This window comes from Trichomonas vaginalis, chromosome IV, assembly GCF_026262505.1.
Source record: "Trichomonas vaginalis G3 chromosome IV, whole genome shotgun sequence".
NCBI lineage: Eukaryota > Parabasalia > Trichomonadida > Trichomonadidae > Trichomonas > Trichomonas vaginalis.
In genome coordinates, this window is record NC_067206.1 from 28201167 (window position 1) to 28216425 (window position 15259).

At 32.4% G+C, this 15259-nt stretch overlaps 9 protein-coding genes and 4 pseudogenes across 13 annotated transcripts, besides 9 other annotated features; 7 read left to right on the forward strand and 6 right to left on the reverse strand.

Moving 5' to 3' along the window:
- Positions 1 to 850: 850 nt before the first annotated feature.
- Positions 851 to 872: a mobile genetic element.
- Positions 851 to 872: a terminal%2Cinverted (terminal inverted repeat of Kolobok-1_TV transposon ID:TVAGG3_0013400).
- A 704-nt stretch (positions 873 to 1576) lies between these two features.
- Positions 1577 to 1614: a mobile genetic element.
- Positions 1577 to 1614: a terminal%2Cinverted (terminal inverted repeat of Banshee-A3 transposon ID:TVAGG3_0183050).
- Positions 1615 to 1844: 230 nt separating this feature from the next.
- Positions 1845 to 1878: a terminal%2Cinverted (terminal inverted repeat of MuDR-4N1_TV transposon ID:TVAGG3_0183060).
- Positions 1845 to 1982: a mobile genetic element.
- An 868-nt stretch (positions 1983 to 2850) lies between these two features.
- On the reverse strand, positions 2851 to 3080 carry TVAGG3_0183070 (annotated as a pseudogene). The gene has a single exon. A coding segment is annotated over exon 1 (230 nt).
- Positions 3081 to 3664: 584 nt separating this feature from the next.
- TVAGG3_0183080 (protein of unknown function, DUF4107 family) lies at positions 3665 to 3905 on the reverse strand (the record flags this gene model as incomplete). The annotated part of the gene is made up of 1 exon (XM_001316851.2): positions 3665 to 3905. A coding segment is annotated over one exon (241 nt), but the record flags the coding sequence as incomplete, so codon positions are not given.
- Positions 3906 to 4165: 260 nt separating this feature from the next.
- Positions 4166 to 5578: a mobile genetic element.
- On the forward strand, positions 4326 to 5213 carry TVAGG3_0183100 (protein of unknown function, DUF4106 family; the record flags this gene model as incomplete). Its single annotated transcript, XM_051225683.1, has 1 exon — positions 4326 to 5213. One exon carries the CDS (start codon positions 4326 to 4328, stop codon positions 5211 to 5213), a length of 888 nt encoding a protein of 295 aa, XP_051110669.1.
- Positions 5504 to 6161: a terminal%2Cinverted (terminal inverted repeat of Maverick-1A/1B transposon ID:TVAGG3_0183110).
- Positions 5504 to 15259: part of a mobile genetic element that runs on past the window's edge.
- On the reverse strand, positions 6162 to 6698 carry TVAGG3_0183120 (protein of unknown function, DUF4107 family; the record flags this gene model as incomplete). The annotated part of the gene is made up of 1 exon (XM_001316853.1): positions 6162 to 6698. One exon carries the CDS (start codon positions 6696 to 6698, stop codon positions 6162 to 6164), a length of 537 nt encoding a protein of 178 aa, XP_001316888.1.
- Positions 6924 to 7805, reverse strand: TVAGG3_0183130 (uncharacterized protein; the record flags this gene model as incomplete). The annotated part of the gene is made up of 1 exon (XM_001316854.1): positions 6924 to 7805. The coding sequence occupies one exon, from the start codon at positions 7803 to 7805 to the stop codon at positions 6924 to 6926; it is 882 nt and encodes a 293-aa protein (XP_001316889.1).
- On the forward strand, positions 7822 to 8707 carry TVAGG3_0183140 (annotated as a pseudogene). The gene has a single exon. A coding segment is annotated over exon 1 (886 nt).
- Positions 8707 to 9106, reverse strand: TVAGG3_0183150 (annotated as a pseudogene). Its single transcript has one exon. A coding segment is annotated over exon 1 (400 nt).
- Positions 9132 to 9752, forward strand: TVAGG3_0183160 (uncharacterized protein; the record flags this gene model as incomplete). Its single annotated transcript, XM_051225684.1, has 1 exon — positions 9132 to 9752. One exon carries the CDS (start codon positions 9132 to 9134, stop codon positions 9750 to 9752), a length of 621 nt encoding a protein of 206 aa, XP_051110670.1.
- On the reverse strand, positions 10007 to 10771 carry TVAGG3_0183170 (uncharacterized protein; the record flags this gene model as incomplete). The annotated part of the gene is made up of 1 exon (XM_051225685.1): positions 10007 to 10771. One exon carries the CDS (start codon positions 10769 to 10771, stop codon positions 10007 to 10009), a length of 765 nt encoding a protein of 254 aa, XP_051110671.1.
- On the forward strand, positions 10789 to 11430 carry TVAGG3_0183180 (organellar and viral DNA polymerase type B; the record flags this gene model as incomplete). Its single annotated transcript, XM_051225686.1, has 1 exon — positions 10789 to 11430. A coding segment is annotated over one exon (642 nt), but the record flags the coding sequence as incomplete, so codon positions are not given.
- TVAGG3_0183190 lies at positions 11725 to 13088 on the forward strand (annotated as a pseudogene). Its single transcript has one exon. A coding segment is annotated over exon 1 (1364 nt).
- Positions 13148 to 13933, forward strand: TVAGG3_0183200 (phage tail repeat-like family; the record flags this gene model as incomplete). Its single annotated transcript, XM_051225687.1, has 1 exon — positions 13148 to 13933. One exon carries the CDS (start codon positions 13148 to 13150, stop codon positions 13931 to 13933), a length of 786 nt encoding a protein of 261 aa, XP_051110673.1.
- Positions 14536 to 15087, forward strand: TVAGG3_0183210 (integrase core domain containing protein family; the record flags this gene model as incomplete). The annotated part of the gene is made up of 1 exon (XM_051225688.1): positions 14536 to 15087. The coding sequence occupies one exon, from the start codon at positions 14536 to 14538 to the stop codon at positions 15085 to 15087; it is 552 nt and encodes a 183-aa protein (XP_051110674.1).

Genomic DNA, 15259 nt, shown 5'->3' on the forward strand with positions numbered 1-15259 from the left:
CAAAATATTCTCAGATCCAACTAGAATAAGGTCAAATTATACAAATTTAGCAAAGGCTAGTTATCCTACCTATTCAATTAACTTTAATTTTAAATAATTCAAGACAATTCTCAAAATTACCTTAATAATCGCGTTCTCTTCGCAAAATGACGATTCATCATTCACTACCAGCATAACTGAGGGCTTGTGCTCACAGAATAATACAGATAATTTACTTATTAATGCAAAATTTAGTACCAAAAGGTAATCATAGAAGATACAAAAAAAGTTTCTTTATTTTGATTGCTGATTTTATTTCTTCTAAAATTTACCAAATCTAAAAAATCCAAAATTGAATGCTATTGAATTTCATGTTTATGTAACATATACTATTTATTATATAAGGAATAAAAATTTTATAGTTTTAATCAAAAATAAAGGTGTACTAAATGCATACAAAACAAGGTATTTTTTACTCATCCAAAATATGTTAACAGTGCTATTTATATAATCAATATCCGAATTTCGAAATCATTTTGATGAAATCTTTATTTTAAAATTGAGTTGACTGTTAAAATCACCCGAGAAGAGGGATTATCTCAATGAAAAGTACATAAAATAGCAAACGCACAAGATGGCACTATGCAGCTTTATATTGTTATACAGGATGAACATATAAAATGTTTGGAAAACACTTACTTCGTTCTACAAATGTGTATCTCTTTATATCAAAGATTCTTCTCAAATTATTGAGAGACTTCTCTCAAAAAAAGGAAAATTTGATAACTAAAAAAATTATGGCATAACCTCTCGTTTTGCATAGATATATATTTACATGGTCACAGAGCTTATTTTCATTGTCAAAACTTAAAAATTTTTAGTGGACTATACCCTTAAAAAATAATATACGGTAGTGTTTACTAATAGATGAATAGTATATAAATTCTATTAAAATGGATTTGATCCAAAAAAATATAAAACCAAAAATAATTGTTATAATTTAAATGAAGAAGTAATTTAAAACGATTTTATTTATGATCAAATTTTATATATTTTTTTGGATCAAATCCATTTTAATAGAATTTATATACTATTCATCTATTAGTAAACACTACCGTATATTATTTTTTAAGCTATCTTATTTTTTGAAATTTTATTCAAATCTTTGGTCGCAAGAAGAATTGCATGATAAATAAAAACATTTAATCAAAGTCAATTTTATTTTTCATATTCAAATGGACTGAGTGTTAACATTTAACATTTTTTGCTAATTGTCGTCAAAAATTAGGCGTAAAGCAAAAATTGATATTTCATATGGTTTTATGATAGATAAGCATTATATTCCCACTCATTATATTCGTAAATTTTGAGGTTTATCCTTCGCTTTTAAGATCATTGAATTTGATTTTTATATAAAATAGTTATATATTAGAAAATAATATGAGTTTATGTGATATTATTTTTCAGAAGATTTTGTGTTCTTCTTCAAAATTTTATTTTTTTATTAAAAAGAATCTTTACAAAATATACATTTACTTTAATTAATATTTAAAAACGTGCTCTATCAAAAGTTCCAAAAATTCAATATTTTAGCTTTTCTGAGGTGTCACTTTTGATGAATTTCTGTTTACAACATGACAAATCACTAGTTATGAACTTCACTCAGAAAAATAAAATATAAAAAAACTTTGAATTCTTTACACATTTCAATTTTTCTTTCTATTTCCTATCTCGACTCAAACATTCGTTTTGATTCTTAATTAAATTAGACACCTCATAAACGAGTGCGTGCAATTTTCATCTTCTATTTTTTCTTCTAATGATTCTTTTTCAAGCACTTTCGGAAGATTCTTTTTCTGGGAACAGGGAACAGGACAAATTTGCCACACGGCACTTTTTTTAAAAAAAATTAATGGAGCGGAGCGATACTCTGCTGCAAGAGCCCCAAGGCTCCCAATCATTACGAAAGGGAGCCTCAGGGCTCCTGAGAATCCATCAGCAGAAGTTAGTATCATGAAATTGGGTACCAAGGGTCTACGCCCCTCAGTCCCTCTTTTCATGTTTTGACAAAATAATCGGATATCGTAAATTTACAAAACATATTTTTGACATTTACAAAAAATAAAAAAATAATTTTTTAAAAAATAAACTTAAAAATTAACGTTAAAATTTTTTAATTTCTGTATATACTAAATTTTTCATAAATGATAAAATTAATTTTAGGGTAGATCTAACCCGATATCTAACCTCATTTCTAACCTTGTGAATTTTCTTATAAAGTTGCAATAGTTGAATTCATTAACTGAAGTTAGTATCACGAAATTGGGTACCAAGGGTCTACGCCCCTCAGTCCCTCTTTTCATGTTTTGACAAAATAATCGGATATCGTAAATTTACAAAACATATTTTTGACATTTACAAAAAATAAAAAAATATTTTTTTAAAAAATTAACTTTAAAAAATAACCTTAATTTATTTTTATTTTATTTTTATATTTTTATATAAATATGTCAAAACATATAATTGGGTACCAAGGGTCTACGCCCCTCAGTCCCCTTTTCATAAATGATAAAATTAGTTTAGGGTAGATCTAACCCGATAACTAACCTTGTGAATTTTCAACAGTAAATATTTTTCATAAATGATAAAATTAGTTTAGGGTAGATCTAACCCGATATCTAACCTCATTTCTAACCTTGTGAATTTTAACAGTAAATATGCTGGCATGATTCAGGAATGTCATCGCTGCTGTCTTCAAACTCTTTTATAGATTCATACCATAAACGAGCTTCACGGGAGATGAGAAGTAATGAAACGATAATTAATAATTTATTAGTAAAATTCATTTTATATAAAAATAAAATTTTATATCTAATCTGATTTTTCGAATTCTTCTAACTTCTTCTTCAGTTCTGCTATATTATCTTCATATAATTTAATCTTTCTTAATATTCCATCTTTATTTAATGGCTGCTTAATTTTTCTAAATTGAACTCTACCATCTTTCATTTGATGAACATAAAAACCTTCTGGAATAGTTCCTGATTTAATGTATTCAACTAAAATTTTTGTTTTGTTGCTTCAGTAATTTTAGTACTCATTTTATTAAAAGTAAAAAATAAAAAATATTTTTAAAATTAACTTTATTTTTTATGAGGACTCTCTGAGTCCATCTGAGCCGCTTAGCGGCTTCGTCGTCTTTTCCTTAATTCCTGTGGATCAACTAGATCGGTTGAAGGTCTATTACTTTCTTTATAGTGTTTATAAAGTTTATAAGCCGCCATATGATAAGGATAATTAAACCATAAATACACTTTACCTAAAGTTTTCAATCGATTATATAAATCATTATTGTTAGGCGTTTCAGGTGGTGCGGGGTATTCGAGAACATCTCTAACCATTTAATTACTTTAAAACTCTTGGTTTCTTTTTAGTTTTTAACAGTTTCTTTGCTTTTGCGATTTTAGCTAAAATATATCTTCGACCGTAATGGAACCAATTCGAACCTCCTGTTTTAGGGTCAAAAGGTCTTCCATAACCGCCAGGGTCATATGGTGCGACTGCAGTTACTGGCGCTGGTGTGGTGATGGCGCAGGTGCTGAATTAATCGGTGGTGCCTCAATTGGTGGATATTCTGGCTGTTTCTCCTTTTCTTTAAGTGAATTTAATTTAAACTCTTCACCATTCAACTGACCTTTAAAATCTTTTAGCTGCTTAGATATTTCATTATCTTCACCTAAAAGGTTTTGCGACTGGTCAGCAACCCAGTTACCTAATTTCTTTAACTTTTCAGATTTTAATTTTCTGGCAGCAGCTCCCACAAGCATTCCAGCATTATTTTTTAAAGCTTTTGATACAGCTCCACCAGTTAAACCGTCAATAGCTTTATAACCTCCATACAAAGCTGATAGTGTTGAAAATACCATTTAATGCTTATTAAAATCATTTCTCATAATGATTAACTCATAAAATTTTTCATCGGAGCTAAACGTTAATGAAACTCTGATTTTTTCACCACTGAACCTCTTTATTAGTTCATTAATTCTATCAATTATATTAGCACACTCACTTACATCATCAATGATAGTAATATCATCACAAATTATTTTTACATTTAACGACGTCATTTATTACAAATTAATTTCTTCTATTCTTTAAATAATTAATAAAAGACCTAATACGTGTTATAATCAACCCAGTGTTTAGGGTATTCATAAATGTATTCACCATTGATTATTTTAAACGGTTGTGAAAATATGTGCTCATAATAGATTTTAATACTTTTATCATTAAGACTGGGAACGGTATTAACAAAATTTCTGACTTGCATTTTTAATTATAATAAAATGAAACATTTATTTGAAGAAGTCGATGAAAAAATGAATGAAAAATCCGATAAACTCAATAGTTCATTAATTCTTCCCTTCAGTAAGGATTATCAGTTCTGTTCAAACGGTGTGTATTTCTATTGTGGAAAAATGGGTTCAGGAAAGACTTTTAATTTAATTCGTCATATTTTAATTACTGAACGATTAGGTCAAGATTCATATTATGACCAAATCATTATATCAGCAACTTCAGATTCAATGGATTCAACAGCGAAAACGTTTATGGGTAAAGTTCAGGAATCAGTGGTGAAGGTTCCGGATAGTGAATTAAATTCTTTTCTTCAACAATATATAAGAAGAAAGAAGAAATATTATGCAATAGTTGAATTTATACAATCTGGCATGCAAAAGACCTCGGAAGAAATGGAAAGAATTATTGATAAACATCATTTGAGACAGCAGGATGGTACGTATGATATGAAACGATTGACAAACTACATTCTATCAAAACTTTCAAAATATCCGTTCAAAAAATATCCATCAAACACTTTAATAGTTTGTGATGATTTCGCTGGTAAAGGTTTAGTTTCAAAACCAGATTCACCATTAGCTAATTTAATAACGAAAGTCAGACATTATCACATGACTGTAGCAATACTAATGCAGACGTGGAGGTTTTTAGCTTTAAACATAAAACGTTTAATTACTGATTTCGTTATATTTCAAGGTTTCTCAAAATACGATATAGAATTAATTTGGAAGCAATCAGGTATAACATTACCTTTTGATGAAATCTGGGATGCTTATAAATCACTCATTTCACCACGTTCATATTTAGAAATTCATATAATGACTAATACAATTAATGTTAAAAATATACCTTGGGAAAGACCAACATTATTTTAAAGCTTTATTTTTAGATGAGGTGTAGTGAATAGATTCCATCCATCTCTATCACCATTTCTGTTTATATTTTTGGTGTCATTCATGTCCACACTTTCTGGATTAGTTAGTTTTTGAGGATAAAGATTAGAATAACTGTTTTTAATTGATGGTGCCTCACCTTTTAACGCATAAACTCTATTACTTTCGGCATATTTAATATTTGAACCACCAGAACCATCATTTACTTAAATAGTAAATGGTTTATAATCGATGTTCATATTTCTACTCCTGCCTTTTGCCTTCTTATTTATAGTTAGTATACATATAATGGGTACGGAGTCACTGCGCGCCTCCTTACCCACGATATGTGAATTTGACACTTTACAAAACCGTTAACGTATATTTTACAACACAAACGACAACACTAACTTAACCTTAAATATTTACAAAGCCGCCAACCACTTCACCTCACTAATGTAAAAAATAAACATTCTCACTTACAAAAGTATTGCAACTCCTCCCATTGCTGTGCTTCACATAACAGCTCATATTCTTCTGACTCACTTTCTTCTTCATATAGGTCAAAATCACTGTCAAAATAAATGTTAGTAAGTTTTGACAAAGCTAATGAAACACGCTTACCGTTTGTATCGTATGCTTGTATAAACTTTCCATTATGCTTGTAGTCATAAACGCTCAAACTAACTTTACCCTTTCTCCCTCGTATCTGATAGAATGTATTTTCACGAGGAACGAAGAACAAATTCTTGAACTCATGACCGTTGTAGTTTGTTATCTCAATAGTTTTCGTCATTTATATAAAATTAAAATAAAAAATAATTTTAAAAAATAAAATAAAAATAAATGATATCACCACCCTCACACGTATGAAAACATAGCACAAAAATAAATTTAGGGTAGAAGGTTAGATCTAACCCGATTTCTAACCTCATTTCTACCCTCTTGAATTCATTGCTTTATAACTCTCTTCCTTGGTTTCTTTTTAGTTGCTTTCTTCACGTCTGTCTCCAACTTGACTGTCTTTCTTCTTCGGCCGTAATGATACCAGTTACTTCCACCAGTCAATGGGTCAAATGGTCTTTCGTAAGGGTTTCCATACATTCCATAGGGACCATACGGAAGAACTGCTGGTGGAAGTTGTGGAGAAGAAACATTTTCTTTAGTTCCATCGACTCTATTTAAATGCATTGTTTCACCTTTCATCTGGTCATTAAAGTCTTTTGCGTGTTTTGCAAACTCATCGTCCTTTCCTAAAGCATTTTCTGACTCAGTCGCAACCAAATTGGATGCTTTATTTATGAGCCCTATTTTATTTAATCTTAACTTCTTTGCAACCCAGCCTCCAATCTTTCCTTTATTTGCATCTAATGTCTTTGAAACCCTTCCTCCACTCATTTTATTTACTGCGTCATAAGCTCCAAGTGCTTTTGCTCCAAATGCTAATGCTTTTGTTCCCATTGCGCCTAAAGCTGCCCAAGCTACCATTTACACCATATTAAAATCATCTCTCTTCAATATTATCTCATAAAAGTTCTCGTTACTGGAGAAAGTCAATGAAACATAAACATTCTCACGGGCTTCGCCCTCACCGCTTTGCGGTCTATCTAACTTATTTCTTATATCATCTATACGCTTCAAAATGTCTGAACAATTGCTAACATCTTCTACAACAGTTATTTCATCATGAATGACCTTCAAGAACAAGCTCATTTAATATGCAATTAAAATCATCTCAATAATGAGTCCATCCTTTCCATCTTTAGGTAGCACAACATCTTTCATTGAAGAAGGTTCAACAAGTCTTATATTAAACTTACTGACAAAGTTTGTTATACTATAATGCTTCGGCAGTGAATACATATAGTTTGAAAGACATAATATAGATTCTTCAGCAAATTCACTTATACTGGATTTTATAACAATGTTTTCACGAGACCAAATACCACCAATTGAAAAACTTGTAAGCAATCCTGCTGAACCTTCTACTGTAAACGTCGATGGTAACATTCCACGAAGGTCATCTATTGACATCTTTGAGTCACTGAATTTAAATATTTTCTTAAAGCAATCGTCATTATCTAACCATGCAATAGCTTTGAAGTTTTCATTCGAATATACATCTGCTTCATTAAATGTAAAACCTGACTTCTTTGCAGAGACGACTTTAAAATCTATTGAGTTTGTTTCAAAATTATATGCTATGGTAACTTCTGAAGGTAATGGATGTCCTTCCGCAGTAAGTTGTTCTCTCACTACCGTTTGAAGCTTTGTGTTAAAAACTTTCATGTCATCTCCTGTGTCTAGGTTCACATACACAGCAACAGGAAAACTATCTTGCTTCTTTGTTTCATCATTATACCTCAAAACATTAAAGTTCTTCAATAATATTGTTCTTCCTGCTGGAATACTTCTAACTTGTCTTATTTCAATAGCTTTCTCACCTCCTATATACTCTACCCAGTGTCTTGGATATTCATAAGCATACTGACTTTCTTGAATTTTGGTTGGTTTCATCATAACATGTTCATAGTATATCTTTATACTCTTGTCAGTTAGACTCGGTGCTATGTTCTGAATATTTCTGACTTGCATTTTTAATTATAATAAAATGAAACATTTATTTGAAGAAGTAGATGAAGACATGAATGAAACCACAGATAAACTTAACTCTTCTCTCATTCTTCCTTTCAGTAAGGACTATGAGTTCTGTTCAAATGGTGTGTATTTCTATTGTGGAAAGATGGGTTCAGGTAAGACATTTAACCTCATTCGTCATATACTCATAACAGAGCGTTTAGGAAACGACTCTTACTATGACCAAATCATTATATCAGCAACTTCAGACTCTATGGATTCAACAGCGAAAACATTTATGTCAAAAGTTCAAGCCTCTGTCGTTAAAGTTCCAGATAGCGAACTCATTGAATTTCTTCAACGTTACATTCGACGTAAGAGGAAATATTATGCCATCGTTGAATTTATACAGTCAGGAATGCAAAAGACTTCTGAGGAGATGGAAAGAATTATTGACAAACCACTTACGTCAATACTCAGGAGTTTACGATATGAAACGACTTACAAACTACATTCTATCAAAACTTTCAAAATACCCCTTCAAAAAATATCCTTCAAACACTCTGCTCGTTTGTGACGACTTCGCCGGAAAAGGTTTAGTGTCAAAACCAGACTCACCATTAGCTAACATCATTACTAAAGTCAGACATTATCACTTAACTGTAGCAATACTTATGCAAACATGGAGGTTTTTAGCTTTAAACATAAAACGTCTCATAACTGACTTCGTTATCTTTCAAGGTTTCTCACGTTATGATATTGAACTCATTTGGAAACAGTCAGGTATAACATTACCTTTTGAAGAAATTTGGGAAGCATATAAGTCTCTCATCTCTCCTCGTTCATACCTTGAGATTCATATCATGACTAATACCATTAAAGTCAAAAATATTCCATGGGAACGACCAACATTATTTTAAAGCTTAACCTTCAATTGACTGATGGTAAACAAATTCCATGCATCTCTGTCGCCATTTCTGTTAATATTTTTGCTGTCATTCATATCATCCACTTCCCCATCCGTTTAGCTTTTGAGGATATGTGTTAGAATAGCTGTTCTTAAATGAAGGCTTCTCACCTTTTAGCGCATAAACTCTATAACTTTCTGCATACTTTATGTTTGAACCTCCTGAGCCATCATTGACATAAATTTTTATAGGCTTCCACCCTTTGTTCATATTCCTGCTTCTTCCCTTAGCTCTTTTGTTCAGTAGTTCTACATCTTTATACACAGCTCCTGTCTCGGTGAATTCAACAATATTTTCATTCGTTAGCTTTACATTCAAACCCTTGTCGAGTATATTGTTCATTTCATACATATAAAAGGTTTTTATTCTATATGAAATGAGAAGCAAATCCATCTTAGCTGGTGCCGTTAATGTTCCAATTGAACCAACATCAAATGTTGACTCACGAATGACAAACAATATTGTCATAAAGAACTATAGTTCGGAGTGTTTGAAAGAAAAAGAACCAGATCTTAAGTCGGTGAATTTAAACTCAGCTTCAAGTGCAAACGCTAACGCTACATCAGATGTTAAGTTAGAGTATCCACCACTGGACCAAGTTCTTTCAAGAGAAGCCAACGACAATCCTTACACAAATGTTCAAACAAATCCTTCAGATAACGTAGACCATTACCTTCTTCAGTTATACCAAACAATTTTACTCAAAGACGATAAGAAGCTTTTGACAAATCTTATAAGCAAGAACCAAATAATTCTAACAAAGGAGGACCTTGAAAATGTTATCTCACGAATAACAGGGAAACAATGTGTCATTGACTATCTCGACCCTGAAATCGAATGCTGTGGTCAAACTCCACTATTCATGAAAATAGGTAACATCCGCATCATTGAAACACCAGGAACTACAGGAGTTGAGTTTAAGTATAGATATTCGAACGAGTATACAAAACTATCTACTGACTATAAGCTTTGTTTGAAATATGTTTTAGTAAATTAAAGCAGTCAGGACCTTCGGTCTTGGCGCTTTGCGCCGTCAGTCAAAAAAATTTCAAGTTAACAACTTATAGTATCTGTCCAAAACTTCTTCAACACTATTGAACTCATCTTCATAATGCAAACCTAATCTTATTGACTTGGTGCAGTTTTCACTAACACAATATTTTTCTGTTCTCTTGACTGACATAACTAACTCATTTGTTTCATCAAACAGCAACAACCAAAGTTCATGACCTAATACATAACATTCATACTTTATATTTTTAGCTCTGAGTTTTCTTGTAAGCCGTCGCATTTAATATTTTCTAAAAAGTCAACTTCAACAGTCATTCGCACTGGTGCCTTCAGTTCTACAGGCTCTCCTTGAAAGTCAACAAGTCTGAATTGCATGTCTTTCAAATTATGAGGACTAATGCGAACCCATTTACCTAAATGAGTTGCTATGACAGGAACATTTGGAATGAACATTGAATTGACTGCATAACAGAAGGATTTATATTCTACTGAACCTTTACTATTAACTCCTGAAATGCCTGTGACATTAGCTATTTTAGACTTAATGTATAAACAATTACCATAACATACGTATGGAACAGATTTCATCTCAATCGTTTTGTCAACACTTTTCAAAGGAAATGTCATATGGTATGCACCCAAAAGAAGTTGTACTCTATGACTCATTCTTGGTATCCTAAACTCTTTCTCGCTGCTGAACTTCAATGTTCCCTCAGAAGAGAGTTCGACATCTATGTTGTCAATAGTTTCTTCATTTATGAGAGTATCTATGACTCCAGCAATTTTATCTATTCTATACCCAGCTCTGTTAGGAAATGTTATAACACTTCTTTTGTCATCTATTTCAATCTCTATGAAATCTATTTCATCTGTTATGACAAAAGTTGCGATAGTATTGAAGTCAACAACTCTGAAAGCAAGCGCTTCATTCTGAAGACCTAAGTTTGTTTGTAGCTTTACTGTCCCGTATTCGTTTGGGTCTGTACTTTGCAAATAGAACAACATTTTATTCTCATTAAAATATGACTATTGCTGCATATGCGTATGAAACAAATGAAGCAAGAAGAGCACATGAACTAGTAAACGAAAACTCAACTTTAACCATTGAAGGCAATGATTTAGTCATTGACGATGGAAAAACTAAAAAAGTCATTGATTTCGATACTTTTAACACTTATGACCCATTCATTACAACAAGCAAGGTTCCCATCATAAATGATGGAACGGTGCAATATATAAATTCTACAGTAGATGCCTCATTAGTGAAAGTATTAAATGTTCTCATTGAATTGTTAAAGAGCTTTCGATTTGACGACAACATTAAATGCCTAAAGAATTTAGTCATGAATGAGAAACAAATTCTCGGCGTTGCTGGTAGCAGTAATGATGTACACCTTATGACATTAGAATATTATAACGAACATAAAGATGAACTGAAAGGAGAGAAGGGTGACACTGGACCTCAAGGAATACAAGGAATACAAGGAATACAAGGACCTCAAGGCGAAAACGGTTTGGATGGTGAAGATGGAAAGGATGGAAAAACTGCTAAATCATGGATATGGAACCTTATAAATACTGGTTTAACAGCTGCTTCATATGGAGTTCTTCAATACCAAATCGGAAAGATATGGGCAGTACTTGGTGAAGAAGTTTTAGATGACGTTAAAAATGCTTTGAACTTCATTTCAAATGGTTCGGATACTATTAAAACTTTATCTGGTTGGATGCAAGAAACAAGGAGTCAAATAGATACTGTCAGACGTATAGCAAACAATGCACGTACGGGATTGGATACTTTACGAGAAGCACAAAATACACTAAAGGAAGCAAATGATATTCTTGGCTCAGTATCAGACATGCATGAAGATTGGCTTAAAGGTATTGACAAATCTTTAAAAAATCACAGTCAGTCTATTGCTGACTACAAGAAAAGTATAGATTTTTTACATAGTGCTATGGACGTACATGATGGAAGCATAAAGGAACTTACTTAATGCTAACAATAACTTACCAGGAACTATTAAAGCATTTATAAAGTCCTTTGTAAAAACCTGGTGCTCTAACATTTAGGTCTTTGAGAGCAAGAGCATTGAAGTCAAGAGATGCAGAAACTCCAACAGAACCTACAGAAGGAACTGAAACAACAGAAACTCCAGAAGAACCACCAAAACCAACAGCTAATGAAATATTGTTCGAATATTTCCAAGGTACTCTGTTCTCATTGCATACATTCAAGAAATACTTAAGAAAGCAGACTTGACTTTAGGAGATGATGAAAGTTCTGTATATCTTTCGTTCCAGTTTCAAATAGCAGAACTTTTGAGACAGATATGCTTAATGTATGACAACATCTCTGATTTCACAAGATATGATGACGACCATGACCCCGAACACGGTGAAGAAGAAGTTTTACAAACATCCATTAAGACAGGAAAGGTTTTAACTCAAAGTCTCATTATTGACACCAAAGATGGCGAAGTGGACGTTCTTCAAGAGCTGAAGAAAAATACTTCTTCGGGAGGTGGTGGTAGGCATGAACTTGAAATAAATGAGATAGAAGAGAAATTAGCCGAAAAAGCAGATAAAAACCATGTTCATTATATAAGTTCAGACGAACAGATTATAACGGACTATCGTGGATATTTAACACGAACTGAAGAAGAAGTGAAGACGGAAGATGTTAATGAAAGAAGATATAAATTCATTCGTGCTAAAGGTTATGACATACACTGTACTGTACAGTATGACACAGGTAAAGCACCAGAAGCATTTGGTTATAACAATGAAATTTATGTTTCATACTTCTTTGTTAACGGTGTATTAGTTGAACCAAGATTTACATTGAGAGTTAAGGCAAAAATAACTTTTGAAGATGCTATTAAAAGTAAAGCTGACAAAGATGAACTTGACGCAACGAACAAAGTTTTGAAATCACATAAACACAATATCTCCGATATAAATGAACTTCAAGCTACATTAAATAGTAAAGCTGACAAGAACCATACACATGAATCCTTCACTACTGTTAGAGCAGACGACATAATATTGAACTATACCCTTGGTTCAAGTGCACCTTTAGAGAATCCAAGTACAAGCGTAAAAGATACACTAAACTCCTTAAATAGTAAATGTATGAACATTGAAGGTCATGTCAGAAACTTTGAAACATATAAACTACCAGCAATGTTAGATAAAAAAGCAGATAAAGAACATACACATAACTCCTTCTCAACTGTTGCTATAGAAAGTATTGAAGGAACGGTTGGCGGAACTGGTGGGGCTGCATTATATTATAAACCTCCTAACTTTCCACAAGGTTTAACATCGAATGAAAACATAACAACGAAGAAAGAAATTAGCTGTAAAAATGTTTATGTCATGGATGATGAAAATAATGTTAAATTCACTGCTCAAGATTTATATGATAAGAAAGCAGATAAAACTTATGTTGATGAAAAAGATAATGAAATTAAAGAAAAGGTTGAATGGTATCATGAATGGACATCGGAGACTTTTAAAGTTAAAGCTGATACAGGATGGGTTTCAGGATGTTTAGATCTTAAAGCAGATAAAACTTATGTTGATGAAAAAGATAATGAAATTAAAGAAAAGGTTGAATGGTATCATGAATGGACATCGGAGACTTTTAAAGTTAAAGCTGATACAGGATGGGCTTCAGGATGTTTAGACCTTAAAGCAGATAAAACAGAGCTTCAAACATTAAAGACTGAAATACTTCAAACATTATATCCTATAGGCTCTATTTATACATCAATGAACTCAACAAATCCCGCAACAGTTCTGGGTTTTGGTACATGGCAGCAGATTGTAGACAAATTCTTATACTGTGCTAACTCTTCAAAGCAAACAGGTGGTTCAAAGAAAATTAAAGAAGCAAACCTTCCGCCGCATAAGCATACAGGAACTACAAACTTTTCTGGCGACCATAGACACTCATTAAGAGACCACTCATTATACAACTCAGAGTATGAAACTGGCCATGACGTTTTATCTCCATCTTATAACAATTCAGCAAAAAAGACTTTTCGACCAACTGAACCAGGAGGAAATCATGTCCATACTTTCACAACAAATCCAACAGGCTCGGGTGAAGATTACATGCCACCATTTATGACTGTATTTGCATGGTACCGCGTTCAATGAACGCGCTTGAGCCTAGACCCTTTGGGTCAAGGCTTACCGTCTTGAATAAAATCTTTAACTTTACATAAATGAGCTTGAAAGAAGTATTCGAACAACATCCATGGAGGTCATTTAAGAAGTTCAATGAAGCTGCAAAGAGTTGGGGATTTACTAACAGAGCTGAAGTGAAAAGGTTCTTTGACAAAAATGTTGTACATCAAACAAAAATAAACCCTTACGACTACTTTTTACCAATTTACTCCATCACTCCTGACGCATACCAATTTGACACTCTCATTCAAAGCAGAAAAGGAGGACATAAACCATTCCTCATCTTCATTAATGTTAACACTCGTAAAGCATATGCATATTCAATGAAAAATAAAGGAACTCGTGAAGTGTTAAGAGTTTTACAAAAGTTTGTAGCAGAACATAGCCCAAGTACTTTAACATCAGACCAAGACAGTGCATACCTCAGCAATGAAATCACAGATTTTCTCATTAAGCATAACATAACTCACTACACTACTGAAGACCATAACCATAACATACTCGGTATCATAAACCGCTTCATAAGGACACTAAGAGATTTAAATCAAGAGCGAGACTTTACCGAAGAAACAATGAAACATTTTCTCGAAGTATATAATTCCTCAACACATTCTACAACAGGACATACACCAAATTCAATGACACAACAACAAGAAGAAAAGTATATACAAAAGAAACGAAGTCAAACACAAAATATCAGAAATTCAACACAATTTACCCTCATTCCTGGTACAAAAGTTCGTGTAGTTCTTGACGACAAACCGTTGACAAAGAAACGTTTAAGGTTAAGTCGAAATTATTATATCGTAGACTCTACGCAAGGTAATGGATATCTTATAAAAGCTGCTGACGACTCCATAGCATTTTACCCTCGACATAAGTTAGTTGAAAGTAGTAATGGCAAACTTGCTGAAACCATTGACGAAGCAAAGCGAGGAGTGGTTATTGAAATACTTGGCTATAACATAAACGATGACACTTATAAAGTAAGATATGAAGGAGGCGTTGAAGATGTTATACCATCTAAGAACTTGAGAGAGTCAAAGCCAACACATCTGGGACCATTAGAGCGGGAGTATTGGAAAGACAAAAATATGCCAGAAAGAATAAGAAAATTCTTCTAAACTTTTTCATTAGATGTAAATCAGACATGAACGAGAACAGTCATGATATCATTAATGGTACCATTTATTTTAACATAAATGACCTAAATTTATGAATTTTCATGTATTTTCTCAAGATAGAAAAAATAACGCTAGTTTTATTTTTTTCTAACTTTTTATTTTGTATATAAGA